Source organism: Barbus barbus (assembly GCF_936440315.1).
Source record: "Barbus barbus genome assembly, chromosome: 19".
NCBI classification, from domain to species: Eukaryota; Metazoa; Chordata; class Actinopteri; order Cypriniformes; family Cyprinidae; genus Barbus; species Barbus barbus.
Genome location: NC_136747.1, coordinates 16,697,208 through 16,725,202, shown reverse-complemented (window position 1 = coordinate 16,725,202; position 27,995 = coordinate 16,697,208). Strand labels below are relative to the sequence as shown.

At 37.2% G+C, this 27,995-nt stretch overlaps 2 protein-coding genes across 18 annotated transcripts in view; both read right to left on the bottom strand.

The window, feature by feature from the left end:
- LOC306885691 (CLIP-associating protein 2) overlaps nt 1-16,065 on the bottom strand; it is a 49,797-nt gene extending 33,732 nt beyond the window's left edge. For 8 of the 16 annotated variants that reach the window (XM_079442383.1, XM_079442394.1, XM_079442397.1 and 5 more), the window contains exons 1-7: nt 15,155-15,994; nt 12,708-12,786; nt 11,530-11,633; nt 11,198-11,289; nt 10,309-10,384; nt 9,349-9,446; nt 2,685-2,755 (exon numbers count right to left, since the gene is read on the bottom strand). In XM_079442383.1, coding sequence (XP_079298509.1) covers nt 2,685-2,755; nt 9,349-9,446; nt 10,309-10,384; nt 11,198-11,289; nt 11,530-11,633; nt 12,708-12,786; nt 15,155-15,352 — 718 coding nt within the window. In that variant the 5' untranslated portion in view covers nt 15,353-15,994. Of the gene's footprint in view, nt 1-2,684; nt 2,756-4,411; nt 4,583-9,348; nt 9,447-10,308; nt 10,385-11,197; nt 11,290-11,529; nt 11,634-12,707; nt 12,787-15,154 lie in introns of those variants that run through there. The other 8 variants (XM_079442386.1, XM_079442387.1, XM_079442388.1 and 5 more) reach the window with 4 other exon arrangements.
- Nucleotides 16,066-16,924: 859 nt separating this feature from the next.
- On the bottom strand, nt 16,925-27,693 carry LOC306885772 (F-box/LRR-repeat protein 2-like). Of its 2 annotated transcripts, XM_079442565.1 has the most exons (14): nt 27,399-27,693; nt 26,711-26,772; nt 26,091-26,145; nt 25,919-25,993; nt 25,576-25,670; nt 24,948-25,112; nt 23,036-23,162; nt 22,867-22,941; nt 22,644-22,774; nt 22,501-22,561; nt 22,329-22,373; nt 21,416-21,472; nt 21,050-21,262; nt 16,925-19,265 (listed from the first exon to the last, which is right to left on the bottom strand). In XM_079442565.1, the coding sequence occupies exons 1-14, from the start codon at nt 27,651-27,653 to the stop codon at nt 19,158-19,160; spliced, it is 1,524 nt and encodes a 507-aa protein (XP_079298691.1). In that variant the 5' UTR covers nt 27,654-27,693; the 3' UTR covers nt 16,925-19,157. The 2 variants fall into 2 exon arrangements, with proteins under 2 accessions (XP_079298691.1, XP_079298692.1); XM_079442566.1 differs by lacking the exon at nt 16,925-19,265 and having other exon boundaries at nt 21,077-21,234; nt 27,399-27,669.
- Between the last annotated feature and the right edge of the window lie 302 nt (nt 27,694-27,995).

Genomic DNA, 27,995 nt, shown 5'->3' with positions numbered 1-27,995 from the left:
AGAAGTTTTGCAGAGAGCGTTTGACTGCACACTGTGCGACACATTTCTCACTCAAAACTGACCTGGAAACACACATACTGTCAGTCTAACTGCTAGTAACACTATATTGCTTATTGGTGGGTGGGTGCTTGAGTGTTGATGTCTAAGTCCTCACTGGTCAATCCGTAACCTAACTGGCTATTTAATCTGGTTATCAGGATTATGGGGAGAAGGAAGCGAAGCTATTTACCCTGAAACACAAATAGCTAGAGGGTAGCCTGTGCAATAAGCCCACAAAAACCTTTGAGAACATACGTTCTCAAAACGCTTCATTTATAGTCAACGGACACACATCATCTTTTCCAGGACAAAAACTGAAGAGTCTAATAATGGGCAACCGTGGCAAAGAAATGCCCTAGAAACCGGGTCACACTTGAGCTCCCAAGGGACAAAACCCACTGACGCAGAAACTAATATAACTAGTATATCACAGAGAGAGAGAGAGAGAGATATATATATATATATATAGATATATATATATAGATATAGATATATATATATATATATATATATATATATATATATATATATTTCAATATATTCAGATTAAACTCCATTGTTGGGACTTTAAGGACACATCATGCACCTTATGTATTGAAAGAGATGCAGATCATCACTAGAAGAGAGTATTTTCTGGACAATAACTCTGCGTTGTCCTAATTTTTTCCAAAAGATTTAAATAAACAGATCATAATGCATACTATAAACCTCATATACACAAACACCACAACAGCTTACAGTCATTTCTACACTACTTCATATATAAACGAACTCACCATCTCCATCGTCACCCACAGACATGGTTTTAACGCTTCTGAGAAGAGGCAGTCCTTTCACTCTCTCCTTCTCTCGTCCTTCTCTCTCTCTCTCTGTCACGTTGTGTCAGAGTAATGCCGTGACAGGCACAGCTCTCTCTCTACAACACTCTCCTCACAGCGGCTCCTTTGGCAAAGCCAACGGGTAGGAAAAAAACTCTTTGAATGTCATCTACTTTGTCTTCTGCCAAATTTAAAAATGACTAGTGAGGAAGTTGGCTGTATGGCAATCGACCCCCTTCCTGTTCTTATACCGAATTCTGGCCAGATGCATCAGCAAGCCATAGAGCCAAGTGAAACAATCAGTTTAACACTTTTGGAAGTTCACCAATACTTTTGAGGAGACATTGTTGAAATGTGAATGGTCTGTAAGACCAATAGCAATCTGATTTTGTCCATTTAATGGCCTACAGCAGCAGAGGAGAAGTCTTAAATCTGTTTTTCAGATTACAGGCAATGGGTCTGGTATGGAGTTCTTTTAACATAAACAAGTAGCAGCTACCTAGTTTCTACTTCAAGATGAGATATTAACAAACTCAAGGGTCATTAGGTCCTCCATAGTCATAAATAACACCCCAAACTTTTATATGCCAAAGGTCAAGCAATATAAGCAAATGTTTCAAAACACAAAGCACTATAATAAATAATTCAGGTAAGACCAAAGATGCAGAGACAAAGGAAGAGGTGACTGGAAAAGTTGGAAAATAATTAAACACTAAGCATGTACTCAGTATTCAAGGTAGGAGCAACCGTATGTTAATTTATAATGTAATTATAAATTACTTTTACTGTTAATTATTAAATGACTTCAATTATAAAATTAATTTAATACTGTTCAGCTGATAAAACAAATAATAAAGATGTAATAAAAAATTTAATACTTTTTGCATTTATGTAAAAATTAATACAAATATTAATATTTTTAAAATATTTTATTATTTTTCTATTAATATTACTTTTAAACAAATTAAAGATTAAACAGTAGTAAATAGATACTTTTAAGATTTGCCTTTAACTGATTTTTCCCTGTTATACTATCCAGATTAAAATGTATAATTTTTATAATTATATATTATAATATAATATATAATTTGAATCTTAATAGCAAACGATCAAAATATAAAAATAGGGGAAATTAGCATGCAAAATTAAATACCAAAAAAACCCTCTAGTATTCAATATGGTACAGATATTGAGCATTTTGATTGTTCAGTAATCTGAAATCCTCCATGTCCCTCCTCTCAAGTCAAAGATATTGCTGAACCCATAAACACGTTTACCCCCATAAAGTCAACAGCTGCAACCATGAAAAAGCAACCATGGTATAGCTTGTTAAGTAACTGTAAAACACATAACTATACAGCAACAACTCTACACCACAACAAAATGTGAGCGGCATGAAAAGAGCAGCACAGTGTGATCCGCCTGGAGATCCAGCTCTTCCATCATATGACATATGCCAAACACATCATGGAGATTTTCAAGGCCGTGGAAGTCTGACACCATCTCCCCTATTTAGATTCCAGCACTCACGTTAAATCTAACTCACTGGAGACCGAAGAGACACAGAGAAATCCAGTATTTAGATGTAGACAATCACTTTATGTTGATGTTAACCCTCTAGTAATGGTACTGAAAAACATGAGGATTGACATTTAAATGAAAGTAGCATAGCGGTTAAAGCTGGGGCTCAGATGTCAAAGGCTTATGTTAAGTACTGTGGTCAAAGACACTGACAAAGACTAATATTAGCATTGTAATGGAAGCCAATGCAGACAAGTGTTGCAAACAGGAGTTAGCGAGTTAACTAACATGGTAAAGTTAACTTACCTTGACTCAGGCTTAGAGCCATGTTCCCCGAATTCAGTACTTCATCAAAACGGCTTAAAATGGTCTGTAACCTGAAAGACACAGAAAAGTAATGGTTTGAGATTACTATTAAAACAATAAACAGCACATAACATTAACGTGAATATTTGCCATCTTAAGCAAGAAAAATTAAGGTATTATGAAAAAACAAAAACAAAAAGGTATTAATTGTAAATGTGGGCAGTTATCAAATATACACAATAATTTAGCTTGTGATGTACAATTTAGTGAATATTAGTTATTAGTGAATATAAGTTTTTTAAATGTGCTTTTATTTTGCTCTTCTTTTTTTATTTTTTACAAGTACACACTTTAAAGTTGTTTTAGTCAACCCAACTTTTTAAATTTCAAGCAATCAATTTAAAATTCAGATTTAAAGATTCAATTGTGGCATCACTCAAAAAGATGACATGAGTGAACAACATTTTTCATTTTTCAGCACATTGTAATAATATCTGAAGGATCATCACAAGAATACATTACATTTTAAAATATATTAAATTACTGAATGAGCATAAGGGATTTAAAAACCAACCCCAACCCCCTTTCCAACCCCAAACTTTTGAACGGTAGTGTTCATTCTGAATATAAACAAAAGGCTCAAAAATACTGAGATTTCTTTTCTTTTTTTTTTCTTTTCCTAATGGGTTGGTATAATGCAATGGCAATGCAAGAAACGTATTTCGCTCTCTTTCACTGCACAACAAAAAGGCCTTCTGAAGTAACACACATCTTGCACACTTGAAACAGAATAAAATCATGGCAACTGCACCAAAAGCCTTAATCTGTCCATCACAATAATGATGCTTCTGATTAAAACAGAAACAGATACAGACAGGTCTTTCTACACGCTCATGCACCGCTGTCAGAGCCCAACCAACGTCACGTTACTTCTGCTAAGTAGCTTTAAAAGACCTTTAATTTACTTTTTGCTTCAAGCTTGAAAAATATTTTAGCCATAAATAAATGCATTAAAGGCAATTAAGATGCAAAGTCTAACATAATACCACACAGAAGAACCACAAGCACAGTGATAAACAATGCAACATATGAATGCATTACACAATTTTTTTTTTTTAAAACGCAGCACATCTGCGGTGTGCACTTAAGTCATCGCTTAATTACTATCCTTTAAGTGCCTGCCAAGACTATTTTCAGCTCAACGAACAATTAACAAGACACCGCAGCCTAATTACTGTCCCTCACCGGCCCAATGTATAGCAGCTACAAATGATCCTTACACCCAGACTAAATGATATTTGGTAAATGTGCTGGACCAGCAGATCGTCATACAGACAACCATGAACTAATAACCTGCAATAACATGCATACGTTCACTTTCTCACATGCAATATGCATGTAAATTACACATTCAAGGCCACATGTAAGATGTTGCATGTTTGTGCTTAACGCAGTGCTTGCAGTCCAGACGAATCTGGCATGTTCTTACACACGCAGAAACATGCACGCACACACACACACACACACACACACACACAGATCATCAATCCCTATTAACGCAACCGATTTAGGATCTCTGCTCTTTCTATTCTATGACATGAGAGGCTAAAATTCAATGAAACAGAGAAAGTAAACGAACAGCCAAGAACGAGATGAAAGAGAAAACATGCGACGACAGGAAGAAAGAGAAAAGGGTACAGAGGGACGGCATGCGAGGTCCCACCCACCTGCTCAGACATACTGCCCTTCATATGTGGCCGAGCAGCGCTGAAAAGACTCGACTGCCATGTGTCTGTGTGTGCGCCACGGAAAACTAAGAAACTGCCCACCGGTGTGTGTGTGTGTGTGAGAGATAGAATCCTTGCGCTGTCTATTCCCCTTTACATAACCTCCTGTCTGGAACACACACCAGTGGGAGGGGCTAAAGCTGTGGAGCTCAGAGACAGGGCTCCCACCCCTCCCCCTTCCAGACAAGGGCGCACATACACACACACACTTAAGCTGATCTCATTCCCCCTCTCCTCACTGCTGCCCCCCGCATCTTGCCTTGGTTCAGTCGGTTCAGACTGCCCTCTTGCTCTTTGCTTCCTGTTTTGACTGACATGGCCCCAAGCTCGCGGCCCTATCCTTTCAAACCATATCCATGTCAACAATATGCATGTCCTATCTTATAGCTGTTATCTCTTGGTCAGATGAGGGCAGCGCAGACACTGAATTAGTGTTTGTATGTACAGTAGCTTAGAGTGATTTTCGGGCTTGTGTGCCCACCCTCGAGTGCGGGGGATCAGATCATATCGTATCATATCAATGTGATGTGATGCAACAGGATTCCAAAGGCAAAGTGTAAGAGACAAACAATATCAGACCCTCACAAAATTATATATGCAGAAAATATGAACTCAAACACTCCTCTAAATCATGTATGTGTGTTATACAACATTTGTTATTGGCCTGTATTGGATTTTTTTAAAAGCAATATTGCATATTGTTCAAAACAAATATTTAATAGAGATCTACTGATAATAAAATTCTGGCTGATACAATGAGCAGTTAAAAAAATAAATCATTTCCTGGGTGATAAATGCTACATAAGATAATGTACTAATTTAATAAAAAAATAAGATTAATAAAATTCTATAATAATTTAACTAAGCATTTTTCTAATTAAAGATAAAGATACTAATATATCACTTAGCTCTAATATTCAAGTCACCTTTATTTATATATTACTCTATACAATACAGATTGTTTCAAAGTAGCTTCACAGTATTAAACAGGAAAATAACAGAATTAATGAAGCTATAAAACAACTCTACAGAAGAATATAATATGCATGATATGCCTCGATAGATTTTTTTGTATATAAAATTACTTTTTTTGCAGCTGCATTGATATTGATTTTTCTACATTATTTTTGAAATTGTTAAATTTAAATGGTAGTATATTTGTGCATATATATAAACCTTTTAATTTAAACAAAATATATATAATATTTTTGTGTGCACATTCATATATGTATAATTAATTTACTAGGGCTCTCAAAATTAACATGTTAATAACGCAAATTCTTTTTAAAGGCACTAATTTTATTAACGCGCGATTAACGCAGCGCACATCTTCTGTTTGACCCGTGGCCAGCTCGTAGTTGGAGAAATGGATGGAGATGCTTACAGTGTGGCCAACTTAGTGACTTTTCAGACCACTATAGCTACCTTTTTTTTTCATCTCCAAAAGCGCCTAGCGACCAATCTTTAGGGTTTGCCCAAAGCTTATTTAGTTTCTGAGACTCGATGGTACTGCCGCACGAGTGCGAGGTCTCTCTTTCCCACTGCGCACACACCCTTCTCTCTCTCTGCGTCTGCTCTGTTCAGCGAATGGCTGAGAGGAACAGTGCTTTCAGTTAAAACACATTATGTTGCTTCTCTAATTTAACATGCAAGTACAGCCAAAATCACAGCACAGCTATTGTCTTTAATTTATGGGTAGCCTATTTGATTTTATCAGACAATGGCTGGATTATAGCTAAAACAGGACCTTTGTGCAGATTAACATCTTTGGAAGGGAGAGCTGGTTATTTAGTCATAATGGGTCGCGTTTCGGTCACTACTTCATATTCATTCCGTTGTCTGACAACAGAAACAGTAAAATATATCAATGAAAACAGTTTTATTGATAATTTAGCTGCATCAAAATACAGTATGTGGGCACAGAGAGGCAAACAAATGTAATAAATAATAAATGTACATTTTGCATGTTCAGAAGTGGTGTGAAAATGTAAACAGGTTTGTGTAAGTAAATTGCTCAGTGCAAAGATTGAGAAGTAATGGGAAACTGGTATTTCTATGTTCTTTTTTTCATGCGTCTATTAATAGACATGAACAAGTTCTTTGAAAAACATCTATGATCTTTGAAACCTGTCTAGTCTTCATGCTCTGTTAACTATGATTTCACTAATAATAAACATTGCATTAATCAACATGGGCATGGACAAATATGGATGCTTTGAGTATTAAAAACTTGAAAAGTATTCATTTAAGGTACATTTAGAACAGAAAAAAAATTGTGATTATTCGCGAGTTAACTCATGACAATCATGCGATTAATCACGATTAAATATTTTAAGCGACTGACAGCCCTATAATTTACATTATTATCATTAATTTGAGGAATATATTGGTCATTGGTAACAACATGAAAATATATACCAGCTTTTTGTATCAGCCAAAATATTATGCGTCCTTAGAAAAAGCAATGAAATGCACAAATTACAAATCAAACAGACTTTAACATATCTTTCACACAGGCAGACACAATCACTTATGTTCTTGACCTTTTATGGTATTGTCCGAGATAATGATGTGTCAGAGTCACAACCATGTCACACACCAGACAATCATACCATAGCTATGGAAACCAGGTGGAAAATGTGGGTCATTCCAGACCCCATATAGTTCAGTTTGTGTTAAAACATCTGGACTTCTAAACATGAAATCATTCTGAACTTTGAATCTGATTCCTGGAAGAATTAATATAGTGCAAAAGTGCCAAAATCTAGGACCAAGAAACGGTCATAAAAAACATAACATAGATTCCTCCAGAAATAAATCCATTATGTACAAAAAAAACCCCTTGATTCAGCATCATCCACTGGCATTAGAAAACTGATCATGAAATGTTCAAGATGCAGCCAATGGAGTCTGTCCAAGCGCCTAAAGGATCTTACATCAGACAGAGAGGAATGCAGGAGTATTAGACACAGTCTTCAAAAACTCAATTTAACACAGATCAACGGAGTACACTGATGTCAGCATGCAAGATTTTATCAGATTATAAGGAATCCTTTTTTAAACACAATGTAAATAGACTGTGATCATTCTATAACAGGAAACCCATGAGTTAATTTCTTAGAATGTATATAGTACACGTATCACAAAGAATACAAATAACCTCCTTAGAATGTTCAGACTGTAATAGAGTGCATGTACTGACATTTTCAATAGAACTGCAACGACAGACTAATAAATCGAGTTCTGTAATAATCTAATGCCGTTTCAGTGCTCTTTTATTCAATCAAAAGGCTGATCTCAAGAGAAAATGGTCAAGTAATCCATTCAAGGGCTTCTGTGTGGAAAGATAATTAATGTTCATAGGTTCTGATTTACAAAAAGCTATTGTGAATAAAAACATGCAAAAAAAAATTGCAAACACAAATGTCCACACTAGTGTATTAATGTAATCTAGTGAAGATGTAAAAAATATATGCATTTCAAAACTAATAAAATACACTCAAAATAATAAATAGGCTACACACTAATACATGCATATGTTATGCTGTCATATTTACATGAATAGTTCTCCCAAAATTGAAAACTTGCTGAAAAACTTCAGGACATCCAAAATGTTGATGAGTTTCTTCATCAGAAAAGATTTTTAGAAATTCAGCACTACATCACTTGCTCACCAATGGATCCTCTGCAATGAATGGGTGTCAGAATGAGTGTTCAAACAACTGATCAAATCATCACAGTACTCTAAATGACTCCAGTACATCAATTAACATCTTGTGAATCAAAAAGCTGTGTGTTTGTAATAAACAAATTCACTATTAAGGCCCAACTTCAAATTGCTGCTTCCGGCAAAAATACAAGTCTTCTATCTATAATATTGTTTTCTTCAGTGAACAAGTCATATCTCCTGATACAGGAAAGTAATCAGATAAAGCACCATTCACAAATGTCCAAAAACAGTCCAAAACAAAACAAATCCCAGTGGATTTTGATGTGAGAGGACAACTGTGGATAGACTTTTTCACTGAAGGAAGCATTATAATGGATTAGGACATAAGTATTTTGGCCAGAAATTACGGTTTACAGCTAAAAGTCTTAATGATGCATTTGTTTCAGCTTTTCACTTCACAAGATGTTAACTGATGTACTGGAATCATGTGGATTACTTGTGGATTATCATGGTGATGTTTGGCTCCACTGGTGAGCAAGTGATGTAATGCTAAATCCTCCGAACCTGTTCTGACAAAGCAGTGGTTCTCAAACCTGTCCTGGAGTACCCCCAGCCCTGCACATTTTCTCATCCATCACACCCGATTCAACTCATCAGCTCATTAGTGGAGACTGCAAGACTTGAAGTGGGTGAGTCATATATAGGGAGACATACAAAATGTGCAGTGCTGGGGGTACTTCATGGAGAGTTTTGAGAACCACTGTGATAAAGAAACAAACTTAACATCTTGGATGGAGTAAGTTTTTAAAAATTTTCATTTTTGGGTGAACTATTCCTTTAACGGTCATACCTAAAATCACTGGTATTTAGCAAGAACCACAAGTGAGCAGCACTCCTAACTTAAACACAATTACCACAAGAACAATTCTCCTTTAAATATAGGTGTGTCCAATCTATGTGAATGTGCTGCCATTTGTACAATTCTTCATAATAAATCACCCTCAACACGCCCACGATGCACACAATCTGGTAGATTGAAGTCATTAAAACTGACTCAAGGAGTAATTATACCATTCCTCAAACTATCAACACAACTGTGGTGTGGGTTTGAGATGCAATCATGCTTGCTGGTTTAGCACAGTATCATTAAATTGATAAAACTTAGATTTGTAAAAGGTGTGCGGGTTGAAGAGTAAATCATACTAACCGCGCAGATGGAAGATCTCTTTTGTTGAGGTCTGCTCTCACTCTCTCTCCCACATGCCGATACACCTCCACTAGGGATGTTATAGCTGCCTCTCGTACCTGTGGAACACAAAACACACTCTTAACCAAGAAACGCAACTATAAATTGATCTTGCAGTCCCTGTCACACAGAAAATTCACTCATTTTCAATGAGAGTTGGTGACATGCAGTATGATGAGTGAGCGCATCGGATTAAATTGCTGTCTATGTGAATGCTGATTTTTACGTATGTTATTATTCATAAATTTGGGGCAATATTATGAAAAGTCTCTCATGCACACCAAGGCAGATTTTTTTCATCAAAAACGGTAAGCTGTTTTCTATTTTAATACACTGACAAATTGGTGTAGGATTTACTTTGGAATTATTTGTGAAATTTACCAGAAACGTCTAAGTGAAAATGAAAAAAGAAATGACAAGTAACATTTTGAAGACTGAAAAGAGCTTTCTAAAAATTTTTATGCGTCACATGATCCTTCAGAAACCATTCTAATACGCTGATTTGGTGCTCAAGAAATATTCCATGTTTGCATTGTTGAAAGTTCAAACTAACAGCATTTATTTGAAAAATAAATCTTTTCTAACAGTATAGATGTCTGTCACTTTTGATCAATTTAATGCATCCTTGCATTAATTTCTTTCTAAAAAGAGAAGAACGATTGGGATTGACCAGCCAATTTTTCTAAAAGATCTCTCTTTTTCTCATTTCTCTAAATCCTAATGCTCTTCTCTGTGAGTGGCCCATTTGCCCAGCGGGAGCTTGAACTCAGCTGTACATGTCTAGAAACCTAACATTAGTGTGGACTGCCTCCCCCCCTCCCTCACACACACATAAACAAAGGACAGAAACAGAGAGTGCATCCAACTCGCTTGACTTTTTCCCACACATTCATTGCATTACAAACATACACAGATTCATACCTGGGGGTTTTGGTCTCCTGTTAGCGAACAGAGATGTGGAACAAATTTACTCAAACTCAAGGGCTGAGCACCGTAACTGAGAGAGAGAAACAGACAGTTCACAGCAAGTTCAAATTATGCTTGTATATTCACACAGTTGGAATCATAAGGTTATTTTGCATTTTTTAAAAATACATATTTTGAGGCATATTCCAACTGTTGTCAATGAGCATTGAACCCCACTGACTTTCAGAGTATGGACAAAAAACAAACAAACAAACCTTGAGACATTTTTCAAAATAAGTCCAACACGTTTGAAACGACATAAGGTTGAGTAAACAATGACAGAATTTTAGGTTTCAGGCTGAACTACCCCGTAATGTAATACAAAACCCAAAGAACTGCAATTTCAAATTTGCTTTGTAATTAAAGCAAACTGTATTACACATAACACATTACAATAATGTAGCATAAGGCTTTTTAGATTATGTGACAGCTCTTTTGTGTCTACAGTGAGGACTAATGTTACTGAGAAACTAGTTTTGTTTGTATATGAACGTTCATGTAATGCTTCAATGAGAATGTCTGTTAATCTGACCTTCCTGGTATCGATACAGGCAGGTAAGAGGATTACCTCAGTGGGCCGAGTTTGTTTACAATGTGACAGACCAGGAACGTGTATGAGTAAATGTTGGTAGATTACATCTAAATATCAGTGAATTTAGATGTCAAAACAAGTTGCAACATCTGAGATGCTGAGTTCACTGCTATTGGTGATAAACCCAGGGCATTTGATTGCGTCAAAATACTGTGATATGGAAGACCAGTGCCCCCTGTTGGATACGATTTCCAGGAAAAATGTGGGTTTGTTTACAAAGTGAGAATGTATGGGATTGTATGAAGGACTTACGCATTTAGTGTGGCAATCAAGCACAAGCAGAGCCCCTCTCTACTGCGGAAATTTTTGTGTTTGAAGGCAGGAAACAGCCTCTCCCAAACATACTACATAGAGACAGAGGAAAAGAAAGTCAATGTAACTGGTTCATTACATATCCATTACTGCAAAAGCAGAGAGAGAATGAGATAATGAGCTATGAAGGAAATGAATCACTGGCAAAAGGGATTAAATGTGGTTCTATTCACCAAGCAGCTCACACACAAAATCTAGACAGTGGCTTTATGATTTTGTTGACGGTATGAATGGGTGTGATGATCTGCCCACCCGCTGTATAGTTAGCTCACCATGGGTGTTGCCGTCTGCTCCATCAGCTTCAAAATGAGTGCTTGTGCCTGTTCTCGAACCTGATCCTTTGCATCACCCAAACGATCAACTAATGCGGGCAACACTGAGTGGGGGGGGAGTGAAAAAGGGGTTTAAAAATACAACTTTTTTTAAAAAGAAAAGATCCAGGTTTGCTGTACATGTTTGTATGGCCCACTTATTTTGTAATTCTATAAATATGACTATAATATACTAACACTACTACTAATAATAAATGGAATAAATATGAAAAATAGTTATTGTAATATTTACATTACCACAGTAATACATTTTAATATATTATGAATGTAATATTGCATTGTAAAAAAATAAAAGACATAACAATAATAAATTATTAAAAATATATAAATATATAATACATGTTACAAGCAATCCAAACTATGAACAGAGTCGAGATCTGTCAACAGAGTCGCTCTGAGATGCTGAAAACACTAAATCATGAGCTGCACGTGTGTAAATGAACACAGTGCTGGCTTCAGTCTAAAACATACAGCACATATATTTAGTTAGCACGGCCTCTGTGATTTGATGGCCGCGATTTCGGTTTTATTTTGATTTACAGTGCAGCCCTACAATAATGTTTACATTTAATAAAACATACTCTTTCTATCCCAAAATGCAATATGCAAATACAACCATTTGTAAACCAAAAATAATGCCCCCCCCAAATATTTGTTTTTGAGCGTCCCAAAGCTTTAACACAGGCTCATGGTGTGAATTGGGAACAAAACTATCTGTTTGGTCAACCAATGACAGACAATTCTATTTAGCGCTGCTAGAGGCCCAGAAATTTAATTTTCTACATTGTCACTTTCAACATTGTTGTACACCAGGCAGACTCAAACAGACTCTTTGTGTGAAGTCATCTCATTCCTTTCTCTATACTCCGTTTGTTCCATGTTTTCATGATGAGTGAGGGGGGGTCATCTGTTATAAACATAACAACCCGTTCCCGTGGTAACAGGAGGAGGCGGGGCTCAAACAGCTGAGAGACAAGCACTGAGCCTGTGGATTGTGTCATATACATGGTAAGTCATCCTGGCATTCCCCTTTCTGCTGATTATGCAATGGAGAAGATCTTTAGCTAATGCTGCCTTACTGAAGCTCTGACTTTAGTGGAACAAGCAACATCGCTTACCTGTGCCGATATAACCTCTAAAGCGATCAGTCATCCGATCCACAAATGCGCTGACGATATCGACCCCCAGCAATGCAACCTGACACCAAACAAGAAAGAGACAAATCAGCTGAAAACATCAAACCTCACTCATCCGCTCTTGCAGGCAAACTGTAGGACAGCATTTTCAATCATTCTGCTTATTCAGTATCTGATACAGTATCAGTTAGAGAGTTTTTTGTTGACGTGCGCTATGTCTTTAAGAAGGACTATTGTTATTGTGTGAGAGTGGGTGAATGAAAATAAGAGATTGTGAGACGGACTATATTTGAGGATTGCGGTGGGATCGCTGCAGTGTGTTTCTTGGCAGTGCAGGATGGAAGTTCACATTCCAGAGAAACAATCAAATATTCACTACATCCCAGAAGCTCCAGTTATGACCTATTTTAGGCAAAGCAGCCAGAGAGAGTCCTGAGTAAGGACAACAGAGAGGGTGCACCTGAAAGGCAAAACTGGAAAACGCCTGGGCGCTTAATTTTGGAAATTGTTTAAATGTGTTTTAATTGGACAGTGTTCAACTACACACTTAGCAATGAGTTCAGCCACACTTTAGGGATTAACCTCATTTCTTTAAGTTGATACAATCATCAGCATGCATTTATGATTTCTTCCCTTGTGTGACTTGTGGAGAAAACATGTGTGTGTAAATCAAGTCCATTCTTAGATCATTTCTCATTGAGCTTTAACAGCATTTACCTCTATATAAAGCATTGTTTCTCGACCTGTTCTTACCTAAAACGGCACTTCTATAACAGACACATTATAATTCAGAATGAAAGATCATTATAAATGTATAGAAAACTGTGATAGCTCTAATATATATTTATTACCATTCAATAGTTTGGGGTAAAAAAAATTTTTTTTTGAAAGCAGTCACCACGACAGCATTTATGCGATTAAAAACACCAAAAATATATATATTTTAAAAATATATTTTAAAATGTAATTATTAATCTCTCTTAATAATAAATATTAAGAAAACTACAGTGTTGCATATAAATATACACAATACATATAATATTGCTATAAATAAATGTGTTTAAATAATATTTTCATTAAGTCTTAATTATAATTATGCATTCATTGTAAAATAATTAAAATGATTTTAAAAAAAATTAACTATAAACATATACATTACACTAGTTTGGGGACAGAACTTTTTTTAATTATATGATTAAAAATACAGTGAAAAACAGTAATATTGTTAAATATAACGTTTTCTATTTTTTAATATTTTAAAATGTACCTTTTCAGGATTCTTTGGTATTAAAAAAAGTCAAACGAATAGCATTTATTTAAAAAATAAATATTTTTAACATTATAAATGTCTTTGGTGTCACTTTTGAACAATTTAATGTTTACTTGCTGAAAAAGTATGCCTGTTAATTAAAAAAAATAACTACTGGCTCCAAGACTTTAAACAACAGTGTATATTAAATAATTTTAAAAATAATATAAAAACTAAATTATTTACAAAAGTATTTTAGTGGAGAGATGAAAACGGTCTACCAGATCTTCAGCCAGTGGGCCAAAGAATTTGACATCCTGCATTTATCAAACCACATTAATTTGTAGCAGTCTGCAGCTGTGTCTCCAAATTATGAATCACCCTCATCATTTCTAAAATCCAACCTCAATGAGTCTGATGTCATAGCCGTCCATTAACATCAGTCCCTGAAGACCACAACTACCAGCTGAAGATGAATGTCTAAAGCTGCTTTTAAAACATCAATACTCAATCATGTTTCGTTCCATGCTTCCCATTTCAGTGTCCCTGTTTGCAGAAGTGACCATTTTTGCCTCAGCCTTGAACATTAGCAGCAGCATGAGCCAGCATAAAAGCTTCTGCTTGCATCCACAGGCCATTTAAACATGACTCGCAAGCATCCTCAAACACAAATATCTTCTCTTAAATCAACATAACACAACAGAAAGCATATGTAAATGGATTACTCATATAAACTGCAGTGACATGTGCCTTTACATCCCCAGTGTTACAGAACAATACCCCAAGCGACCCTCCCCCATCCTCACAACACCCCCACCAGCAAATCCACCCTCTCCTAGACACAAATGAATATGTAATGAACACACATTGATATTAATGTACTATTTGAACTTTTTACCTAAACATACACGGAAGCTTCTCATAAACAGTTATATTAAAAAAAATTATGTCAGTTTGAAAGAATGGTACAGAAATTAATGCACAATAACATAAACCTAATGCAATTAGTGATTTACATGCAATGATAGGTTTTATGAGAATAAACTGTTGTGTTTGGCTCAAGACTGTCACTCCAGAACAATGCAGGCAACCTTCATAACATCCGTGCCAAACGGCTTATAACACAGCTTGACACTTCATTTAAATAAACACCCCCCAAAGCAGGTCACACGCTATGTACCTTGTAATTGCTGGAATTGACCCATCCCGTTAGCTCATCTATGGTTTTATCCAGGCGGGATTTGTCCTGATCCACATCCCAGGACCTCTGCGGGTCGCTCAGGTAGTCTATGAGATCCGGGCCGACCTGCAGCCGCCGGGTCACGTCCTTCTGCAAAACCTGCTGGTAAAAATAGTCCATGTTGTCATTTTCCTCCATCGGGACGCTTTGTGGTCAGTCCTCCGGTAGCGGCGAAACAATAACAACGACAGAGTGACTGTCAGAGCCGCGTAAACGGCACGAGAAACTGAAATGTGTGCGAAGAGGAAGTCAAATACTGCGTTTAAAGACACTCTTGAGGGTGGCTGGGTCTGTTGTTTAGTGCATTAACTATGCAGTGACGGAAAATAAACAACTTTGACAAAGTTTCCCAGAAACAAAATGGTTGATCCCCCGAACAAAAAGTGGGTTTCCACAAAATAACAAAGCGAACGAGTGTGAAAGAGATCCGCTGCGAGGCGCGTATAAAAACAGTGGAAATGTATCCAACCGAGTGCAGGCAGTCTCGGCTAACAATGCTAGCTTTAACCCTTATGGTCGAGTATCCTGGGGCCTGCCGTCGGGGCTCTCTTCCCTCCTGGCCTCCATTTCAGAAAAGCCCGCTTCACGCTGCTCGGGTGATGAGTGGATGAGCCGCCGGGACGCGCGCTGCTCTCCTGTTTACACTTAAATTAATCCAAAAAATAATCCGCAGTTTGACAGCTGCCTTCTGAGCTCACGACGCGAGCACGGCTAGAGATACTAGACCGCCAGTAGCCGCAATACTGAAGCTTTGAACAGCAAACGATCCCGAGGAAGAGTGATTGGGCCGAGGCCTTGAGGTCCTTCAACGCCGCACAGATGTCCAGCATGATGCCTGAATGAAAATATGCGCATTGGTACACTCTAAATTCATTATTTATCAGAGACTGTGCAGTGCGCCAGTATCAGAATAGAGGCAACGCATATGTTTATTATATAGTATCAGGAGAGACACTATACCTGCTTATTATTATTATGATTATTATTAGTAGTACTACTACCACTGATCTATATAATGACATATAGATAAGTGACAGCTACCCATTTTTATTTTGCTATTATTGTAAAAATATGAATTATTGTTGTTATTATTATTGTTAACATTACCATTTAGTATTTTTTTATTATTATTAATATATCCATAATGTATATTTTTGATGATGATTCTGGTTCTTCCAGTATGTTGCCATTTTTCCTCATGGTATTATTGACTGAATCAAACTGTTGAAGATTTTAATATATTAATCAATTATTTCTTAATTATAAAATAATTTCATAAATGCACACAGACTTTCAAAGAACCATTTTGTGCACTTAAAAGCACCATGAAGATAAATAAGAAACACGCTTGTTTCCAATCAACACAAACTGTATTTTCAATATGTTCTTCCGTCTCCCCCTAGTGGCATTACATGTGTCTGTCATACGATTCCTACAGGATTCATTCATAATATTCATATTAAAAATGACCTTTTACCACAAACCACATTAATAGAATATACTAAATAGTGCATACTACATTTTAAACATACATATACAAATACACAGTATTATTAACAATTAATTATTATTACAATATATTAACAGGTAAAAAAATGGTCTAAATATCCAAAATGCTAAATCATGTATTATAACCCCAAAAATAAACACATTATTAATATCAACAATAAAAGGAGTATATGAAACCAGATGAATTAACCAATCCAGAATGGGACACACTGCTCAGATCTTTTATTTAAAGAAATGTCACATTAACAACCAGAACACAAAGACATTCAGGTAACTTGTTTCATCTTTGTCAAAAAATATAGGAGAGAAGGAGGGGAACCGATTAACTGTTACAGAACAATTCTAAACAAACTTCATTTTGCAGACAGGTTTAGCATTGCCTTTTGAAGTGGTTGCATGTTTGAGATCAAGAATACTGGAATCACTGGTGTGTGCAAGAAATGATGATACACTTCTTCACCATCATCATATCCAATGGCAAAAACCAACTTAAATAGAGGGAATACAAGAGAAAGAATATGGACTACATCACAGCCCTGAGCATTTCTGTGGCTGTAACCCACCCCTCCTTCCAGTTGCAAAATTAAAGGCACTCACATAGACAAAAAAAACATTTCCAATGCGTAGATGATCAACTCAGCATAAGTTTTCATCAGCAAGGCTCAACAAGATTTGAAATATGCAATGTTATGCATCAAACCAGTTTTATGCATGAGACTTAGGGACAAACTTACAGGGAAGGTTACCCAAAAATGAAATTTTTGTTATAATTCACTTTGTACCAAATCTGTATGACTTTCTTTATTCTATGAAACACAAAAGGAGATTTCAGGCAAAAATAAACTCTTGGTCACCATTCTTCTTCATTGCATCTTGGTCTATACAATGAATGCGAATATGGACAGACTAAACATTTTTGTTCCACACAAAGACAGGTTTTAGAGAAAAATGAGGCTGAGGAGATAACAGAAGTTACATTTTTTGCAGAACCAACACTTTAAATCTTGATCATTTGTTAAGTTTTGATATCTTCACCTTGGCGTATATATACTGTTGACTTTTGTATATATTATTTACATATTACGCCCATCTGATGTAGTTCAGCCAAAAAATGAACATTCTGTCATCATTTACACATCCACCTGTTGTTTCAAACCAGTATAACTTTTTTTGGTGAAACACAAAAGATGACATTATGTAGAATGTTGCCTGACACAAAGGCAACGCAACACCCCCCCCCCCCCCCCCCTCCCCTCCCCTCCCCTTCAAAATATGTTCTTCTGTGTTCCACAGATAAAAGTCATACATGTTTGGAATGGCATGAGGGTGGGAAACTGATAACAGAATTTTTAGTTTTGGGTGAACTATGCCTTTAATAAAGTGTAATTGGCAGTAAATATACAGGTATGGGACACCACGATGAGAATACTTTGAAATATTGAGGAAATGCCTGAATACGGAGTGTTCTTAATCCCGACACATACCACAGTTACATGCGCATGGGCTTTCAATATTGCACTGAAACACTGTGAAACTTATGATAACCTATTCCTGATGTACCCCCCTCCCCCCAACACTTGCACATGTATATAGTCTAAATTTGAACATTCACATCATTTGTGACTTACTGTAACTCCACACTGGAGTAAAATCCACTTTATCTCGCATGCACAGTCTCAGTCCTTCTCTTCCCCTCGCTCGCTCTGGTAAATTTTCATCCTCTCAAAAATAGGGTGAGCACTAACAGAAAATAAAAACATTTTGCTCCAGTTTTAATACGGGTTGATTCATTGTAGTGTTATATTTTGTTTTCTATACTTAAACATTCTCACACACACACACACACACACACACACACACGCGCGCGCGCGCGCGAAACCAGACAGAAACGCTCAAAGCTTCCTGCTCTCAATCGGCGAATCCTACAAAACTCCAGAGACTTGCATCCTGCTGCTCGTTTTCTGTTCTTTCTATTTGTTCTCGTTGTGAGAGAATGCATTCCTATTGGTTGAGGAAGAGGAGCAGGATGTAAACACCGTGTAGTCGTCATAATGGCATCAAAATGCCTCAATGTTGTTTACATATTGGGTCTATATTCAGTAGTTCCATAATGCTTTAAGTACTTCCTTCGATTTGTTTACTATATATCCATATATGAAATATTTTACATGGTAGCTCCTTGATTTTTCTTCTTGTATATCCAGTAGGTGGTATCGTATGTACGTAGTATTTGTCACGTTGCATTGTATTTATTTTGCGTAACTTGTTCAGGTCCATCCTGCAGCTAGGCAACCGCTCAGTGCACAAGCCATGCCTCCCATAGCCACAACCCCACACAGCGTCTCGTAGTGGTGTGGAGCAGAGGCAGGGCAGAGTTTAGAGGTTGTCTGACAGCTTGACTTTCTATGGGATCTCCCAGAAGCCCCTCCTTCTGTCAGAGTATGACGCAGCAGCGGCAGAGGCGCTGACCACCTCCGTGCACTGAAGGAGGAGGTGTGACCGGGGCAAAGTAAGCGTGGACCTTGATCTCAGGGAGGTGAGCCTACAGGAGAAACAACAGCAGAATGAGCCCGAAGGCAGAATATGACATAAGAACTGGATTGCGTCATTTTTCTCTACAATCTTAAAATAAATAAATAAATAAATTCTATCACTTGTCAGATTTGGTTTAGACCAAAACTCAAGATTAACACAGAAGACTTTAAAGGGAAGAATTAAATAGAATGTCTATAGCAATATTGTATAGTGAAGAAAAATAAGTCCATTGCTAACCAATATTTAACCAATAATATAAAGATTTGTAATATTTTATTTAAAAAAAAAAGTAGAAATAAAACTAAGACTGTTCCAATAAAACAATATGAATTATAGATTTATTGATAATATACGTGTATGTGTGTGTATAAACACTCTTTATTATAATTGTTAATATAATTGATATATGCTAGAGTGAAAAAATCTTTTATTCATCTTTTTGTCTATGTTTTGTAGGTTGTTTATCAGTATGGTACTTAGTACAAGCCATGGGTGAAATGGGTGACTTGCCAGATTTCCAAATTAGACAAATCCTGGGCATCCCATTTAGCAGGAGCATTTAGAGGCCTAATGGGCCAATCGTTTGGTGTTTTTATGAGTCTTTACGATTATGACTGCATACATGAAGCATGGCAAGACTTTCGTCAGCGAAAACTTAGATTGTGTCCAAACAACAAAGAACTACTGCAGCAAAGTGACAGCAAATTCAACAATATTCAACTGGAATATTGATATAACTGACTCAATATTCAACTGGAACACCCTGTTTTCTCTGTGATTAAATTCCATATTTGAAATTACCAATAAAATCTGATGACCGCTGTCACATTAATGTTGCTTCTTATGCTCAAATAGTGTCAAAAAAGCTTATTTTTCAGGTTAGACCAGCTGATGTGGAATCCTAAGCGCGCATCTCAGAACGTTGACTGATTCTATCCGCCTTATTTTTCCTGTAAGAGCGGCGCGGCCATTTATAAATGTAATGTGTGTGGCTTTCAGTCTCATTTGCTTCCTGCTATTTTTAGCTGTATAAAACAACTGGTGTGTCTTTGAAAAATAAGGTGGATAGTAACCAGAGCTTCTAACGGCTGCTGCAGTGACACAATGACTTTACTGATTGGTGATTGGCTCTTTTATTTAGAAGGCGGTACTGTTCCGTCATATTGCGTGTTGCACTTTCTCCCATTCATAAGTAATAGAAGTGCACCATCTTTGTACATCTAAAGTCTAGGACCAAACTGAACCTCAACATCTGCCCTGACTAGACAAATCATGTGACCCAACCACTGTGGGAGGGTTTTGAGACCCTCCCTCCTCCAACATCTTTAAAACAACTGTCAGATGTTCTGATAAACGACAATCACCTGGAGACTATTTAAAAGTCGCATGAATCTATTCTAATAAGGCTGGAATCTGTATTAAAACCAAATGGTGGTAAAACACTTTAATAAAGAAATATAGCCTGTTTCCCAAGTGTTCGATATATTTATGCAAAGTTTACTCCCAAAATGACACAGCAACCAATGAAACTAAAAATAAGGCCCTTTTTGACATTTGATTGTAGATGTTACAGATTGTAATGTGATCAGTATGAAACTGAAAAATGTCACATTCCGTGGCTGATTATTGCAGTCAAGTACTCATAAGTATTTACACACTTGCCGGCACTGTAAACAGACACTGCACATTTGAGTCTGCACATAAGTGGGGATCATTTTTGTCTGTATGTGGTGTTGCATTTGAGACTATGTGTGGGAGTTGTGACATATCTAGCAATTATGTTCCACAGACCCGGATTCTTTTGATGCCCGCGCGGGTGACCTGCTGGCAGTCATAGAGCTCAATGCGTTCCAGACGCTGGCAACTCTTGAGGTGCTCCAGTGTGATGTCTGTGATCAAGGGGCAGTTGTCCAGCTCCACGACCTGCAGACGCTCCTGACCACACACACTGCTGCTCAGGTGTCTGATTCCATCATCTGTTATCAACTCACAGTGAGAAAGGCTCTAGAAAACACACACGTATATGCCGAAGTGAGCAGGCTACAAAGAGTGAGCTTCGGAAAACAAATGGACATGCTTTATAATTCCTTTACAGAAAGCCATAAATAACAAGCATGGAAGCAATACTCCCACACACTCTCTCTCTCAAACACTCACCAGAGCCTGCAGCCGAGGGCAGTGGATTGAGAGCTGAACCAGAGTGTTATCAGTCACCTGAATGGCACATAGACACAGAACATTAATATTAGTATGCTGACTAATCGGGATACATTTTTGCAAGGAAACAGACACAGCTCAACAGCAGTAAAAAGAAAGCCTAAGAATATTTTGGCTTTATAGAACAAGTAGATTTTAATGAAAGTTTTGTCACCTTTTCATTGTAATAAATTACATTTAATATATTTAATGATTAATTAGAATATCAAAAATTCATTTAGAAAACATTTTTCATTGTTTTTAATTATTTCTTTGTTTCAGTTGTTTTACTGTTTAAATTTGGTTGTAGGCTGCCTTGTGACAACTTACACCATATAAATATAATACAGTTCAAAATGTTGGTGTTAGTATTTACTTTCTTTAAAGAAATTAATACTTTTATTCGGCAAGGATGCATTTAACTGATCAAAGTGAAAGTAAATGTTACAAAAGATTTATATTTCAAATAAATCACAATTTCCGAAAAAATATTAATCAGCACAATGTTTTCAACATTGATATTAGAAATGTTTATTAAGCAGCAAATCAGCATATTAGAATGATTTCTGATCATGTGACACTGAAGACTGGAGTAATGGCTGCTGAAAATCTAGCTTTGCCATCACAGGAATACATTAAATTTTACTGAAATAGAACAATTATCAAAAACATTTTCAAAAATCTTACCAATTCCACACTTTTGAATGATAGTCTATATTTAGTTTATATTAATATTTACAATATTATCAGCTATACCAAATGTATAGCACATTACATACTATATCTTATTATTTACTTGAAGATACTAATAAAAATAACTAAATTTTACTCGTCCATGATACACCAAATAACTACGTAGGAATTTTAAACTCACCAAAATACATTCCTCTAAATCCATCTTTTCCAAATCATGACAATTCTAAAACAGAAGGCAGAGTTTGTTTAGGAATCCTCTCACATCAGCAATGTCTTCTAACACAAAGCATGCTCTCTAAATCCAATGAGTTTATATTTTGTTGTTTTGGGGTGTGTGTGTTATTACTCACTCTGGCAAGAACAGTAAAACCAGCATCAGTCACATGTGAGCAGCGAGCAGCCTCCAGGATCCTGAGGAAGACACATGCAATGTGAATGAATGACTCTGTGTGGGTATGTGTGCTTATCTGCGTACAGATGAAGAAAGCTTTACTTGAGCTGTTGGCAGTTGAGGCCGAGGGCAGTCAGAGAAGCGTCTGTGATGTTGCTGCAGCCAGACACACAAACCATCTGCAGTTTGTGACAACCGCGGCACAAACTCACAAAGCCGTCATCTGTGATTTGCTGCAAGATGGATACAACTTCTTAGTTATGTCCTACAAATTTACATTGTGTGCAATATTTAACAACAGCATAGTAATCAGTCAAAGTCTTACTGTGCATGATTGCATGTTGATTGTCATGAGCTCAGGACAGTGCTTTTGAAGGTGCTTCAGTGCAGCATCATCAAGCTGAAATGGCACATTTAACATTTATTATGTTACATTGTCAATGATTTCCCTCAAAGTGTTTTGTGTAAGCGTGTGCTTGTATAGATGTACGCACCTGTGTGCAGCCTCTCAGAAACAGAGCTCTGAGACTTGTACAGCCACGGCTGAGAGGCTCGATGCCATCACTCATGATTTGATCACACCAGGACAGGTTCAGGTTCTCCAACATCCGACAGCCCTCGCTAGCAGACAGAAAGAGCCAATAAGAGAATATGATGCAAAAAAAAAAAAACAACAAACAGATAGTTCACCTAAAAATTAAAAGTACCCCATGACTTACCATTTGGAATTTTATAATGGCAGTGAGTGGGTGTTATTTTTCAATAGTCCAAAATTAGTGCAATAAAGTGCATCCATCCATAATAAAAAGTGCCTCATACAGCTCTGGAGGGTGAATAAAGGCCTCCTGTGGCGAATTGGTAATTTTTGTAAGAAGAATATCCATAAAAACTTTATAAACACTAATCTAACTTCTAACTGTCGTACGCACGTTCACAGAAGAACGTCGTTCCAGCGGATGTCGTAGGATGTAGGCGTGAGAAAGTCTTGTGAGAACCAACGTTTGTTTACAGGAGCAATGGAAGCAAAGTTTCCTTACTTTAGCAAAGGAAAACCAGTCTCCTCTTGGCTTATATTGAAATCCTCCGACATTTATCTTTACAAATCCTTGTTTTTTACTTCTAATTCATGTCCAGTGTTTTGTTTTGCTCTCTCCTCTGCACTTCCATGTTTGTCACTTCTCACCGGAGCTTACACTAAGCCGACATGCTCCATCATTCGCCGGAACGGTATTCTTTATTAGCGGAAGTTAGAGGTTAGTGTTTATAAAGGTTTTAATATGAATATTCTTCTAATATTCTTACAAAAAAAAGCACAGATTCACTACAGGAGACCTTTATTCACCCCACCCACCCCAGGGGCCATGTGAGGCAGTTTTTATTATGGACTGATGTGCTTTATTGGACTTCTTTTGGACTATTGAAAAATAACAGCCATTCACTGCCATTATAAAGCTTGGAAGGGCCAGGACGTTTTTAAATATAACTCTGATTGGATTCGTCTGAAAGAAGAAAGTCAAATACACCTAGGATAGCTTGAGGGTGAGAAAATTATGGGGTAATTTTCATTTTTGGGTGAACTATCCCTTTAAAAACCATTTATGCATGCGCTATCCAAAATTGCAAACACACACACACAAAAAAAGTTATTTATTTTCTTTTAAAAGTTATTAAAAAAAAAAAAAGTAAACCTTTAAACCGCTAAGCAGTAGAGTAAAAGACAATAATCAATTAAAAAAAGTATTTTGATGATAAAAATACATTTTTTTCTCATTTTTAACTCCTCTTATGAGGATCAATAAATCACAAAAATTTGTTTCCAAAACTTTTCAATGATAATAAAAAATATATAAATATTATTTTCTTTTTAAAATATACTTTCTGAATTTCAAACCATACCATGCACTGTTAAAATGTGGGAATATAAACAATTATCTCAAATGTCTAACAACGAGTTAATAATTGCTCTTAGTCTCCGTTTAAAAATTCACTCTCAGAATTTCCTGTTTCACCAGCTCATACAGTATAATCTACTACAACTGTGGAAAATATTCATTAGAAGAAATGTGACTGAGGTGACAGACTCATAATCATTAACAAAGTAAACCTCCTGACACAATGAAATCAAAACTAGTCTTTGATTTAACACTCCCCGGTTAAGTTTTAAAGACTCTATAAAATCAAAATCACAGTTTTGCATTTTTTAGTCCATGTGTTAGCCAGTATTAGCTTTAAGGTCATCAAGTGTTTAAAATTGGAGTCTTTAACTCCTGACAAAATAAAGCAATTTTATGCTCATGACGTCAATTTTCTGTCCAATAAACATCATGCTATTTAACATTAATTACACAATCAAAACAAATAACCCAACCCTAAATTTGGCCTCCTAGACCTTATGACTGCCCCCACCTTAAGGACTTAAGTGCATGATTGGTGATGGACACGCAGGAGGTCAGATCAAGGTGGCGAAGTTTGGAGCAGAACTTGCTAAGGCTGATGCAGGTGGAGTCTGTGATCTTGGTGCAGCCGTTGAGGTTTAGATGTTCAATGTTGCGACAGTTCTGAGCAAAGGTCCTGCCAAATCAAATGAAACCTCTCAGCTGACAATGTTAAACTGAAAAACTACACAATAAAAACAAGGTAAACATGGTGCAAACAACAACAGCAACAAATAATCCTTACACCATCTCCTAACCAACCGTAATATGACACATTTCCGGCAACATTTGTCACATTGAAAACTAAACTGCCGAATAATCCAATTAGCTATTTGAAAGATATGTGATATATAATATGCAATTATATGCAAAGGGACCAATGATATTCATAATAGGCGGGGCCATTCAAAAGTGCTACAAAACACCACAAATCAAAGCCAGTTATGACAAAAACTGATTTACTGAGATAACTTGATACTTTGAGTTGCTTAAATGCAGCCAAATGCCATTTTATACTTTGATTGGACGGTTTCATTAATTGCATGAACTGCGCAATCCTACAGTGCATGTCTTAATTAACAAAAAGTAATGCGGCTCACTTCATAGAGGCATCTCCCACACTGAGGCAGCCCCGAAGACTGAGCTGCCTCAAAAACCCCCCACATCGCTTCGAGATGTTCTCCACGACACGTCCCTAATAGAAAGACAGAGAGAGAGAGCTCAGGCACAGAGGATCAGGGATGACATTACAGTCTATGGATTCCGTAGAAAAGCCTACTGACCCAGTGTTAATCCCACACACATAACGCCCACAGACAGACAATTTAAAGCACACAGCAACATATTACTGATGAAATACTAAGACATACAAAGCAAAAGCCGATAACACACAAGACTATCTGCAATCACAAACCAAAACATTTACTTGACATGCTTTTTCACCTCAATATCTGTCTGAAAGTTGAAGAGATCAATCTTCTGCCAGTTACTTCCATCTAATGCAAGTACATTCCACGCCTGTTTATCCACAGAGAAAAGGAGAAGCATCGTTAGAAAACTATTTTAATTCTAGACAGTTTCGTTTAATTTGAACTAAACAAGCAGTTGAACATACCTTGGATACTTGGGCACACCTACACAATGTAACTACATCCAGGAAAGAGAAAATCCTGAAATAAAAACAGATTTTTGATAACTTGTTTATTTTTGGTTATTATTTGGTTATTTTCCTCTCTACCCACTTCCTGTTATGTTTTTACAGTACATAGAAAAGCATGCCAGACTAATGAAGTCATTTTAATTTGAAAACTAAAAAAATTCAGATGGACAGACCGACAGACAGACCGACCGATAGATACATACACAAGTTAGACAGGACAAAGAACAACAAACAAACAGACGAATAGACAGAAAAACAGATAGATAGAACAGAAAGATAAATTGATATAGATGCTATTTAGACATGTAGACAGAACGACAGACAGACCAACAGATAGATAGAACGATAGATAGATAGAACGATAGATAGATAGATAGAACAATAGATAGATAGATAGATAGATAGATAGATAGATAGATAGATAGATAGATAGATAGATAGATAGATAGATAGATAGACAGATAGAGAGACAGTCAGACAGATAGATAGATGGTCGATACAGAGACAGATATTCACAGAATTTATTACATTCTGTCATCTATTGCAACAGCAGCCATTAATTATGTTGGGCTCACCTGAGCAGAAGCTCTTTGGGAAGTTTTTTGTTGATTAGGGCCTCATCACTGTTTGAGAACACCTGGACAATATGACATGACATGACACACACATGAATTACATAATAAAGCTCACACAGCACTAGTTATGCTCATGCACAATCAATATGCTCAAAGCTGGTTCAGACACGCCTCGGCCTGGTGCAACTTCACCCGTAACACTTGCACAAGAAGGACAAATAGCATCAGCGAGTGTCTTAGATAACACTGCTGCTTTGTGACATCTTCCCAAGCCCTCGCATTCAGGGCACGTCAGCAAGCCAATCAGCTTGATCTAAACTCCAAGAACGCCAGCCAACTCTAACGTTAAAAGGATTCAGGCGCAGCGCCCGTTGCTGACACGGTCAGCTGGTGCCATTGTGTTAGGACGGGATTACCCTTGACGAACAAAAGCCTAAACACGGCACGTAAAAATAGTCCTGCTCGGTCCAAAACACACACACACACACACACACACACACACACACACACACACACACACACACACACACAGAGTACCCTTGCAGACACGCACGCAGTCACTCACGCGCGAGCGCGCGCCCACCAATACAAACAGACGCTTAAACACACTGTCATCGCTCAGACAGCCTGCCACCGCCCGTTTTCATTTCTTCGGGCAAAATATCACAGTTCGCTCGATATGAGTTACCTCAAATCTGCTCTTGGTGATGCCGTTCATGTCTGTTTCAGTGTCAATAATAATAATAAAGACAGTCCTCGGCAAGCGCTGCGCACAGCGACGTTTGCGCGTTTTGTCAACGCTGGCGATCAAACTATCGTGAGACAGACGCGCAGCTGTAACGTGTGGCCTGCTAGCCGTTCGTGTCTGCGCTGGTAACCGGAGAAATCCCGGGCTGGCCGCCGTCCGTGAACCATCACACAGCCAAAATAACAATAATAACATGGACGGAGCAGACTGCTGCTCTAACCTCACTTCCGCCTCCCGAGCTGCCTCTCTGACTACATTTCCGCTCGAGCGCAAATTCCTGCCTGAAGTGAGTGCTGCTTAATCTTTTAACGACGCCAATAAAATGTCAGAGGTGTCTGGCGAATAAGCTTAAAGAATAAACCTTTTTATTAGCCCTGGAGTTGAGAACGCGCTCGTGCGCTCCAGGGGTTCAAAAGAGTGGCTGTCGTGATGTCACTTTTGCGGGAAAAACACGCGTGGTGGGTTTGTTTTGGTAATGATGTATGAGGTTGAATAGGTGTGTCGTGGTTAACACACAAATGGAAGTGTAGGGAAATG

Excerpts from the sequence above, each read along its gene's own strand:
- LOC306885772 (XM_079442565.1), bottom strand. The coding sequence starts at position 27,653 with ATGTTATTATTGTTATTTTGGCTGTGTGATGGTTCACGGACGGCGGCC. Across the intron at positions 23,163-24,947 it reads CATGCACTTAAGTCCTTAAG|CGAGGGCTGTCGGATGTTGG; the intron begins GTGGGGGCAGTC and ends TCTGTCTGCTAG. Across the intron at positions 21,473-22,328 it reads ATTTAGAGGAATGTATTTTG|GTGACTGATAACACTCTGGT; the intron begins GTGAGTTTAAAA and ends TGTGCCATTCAG.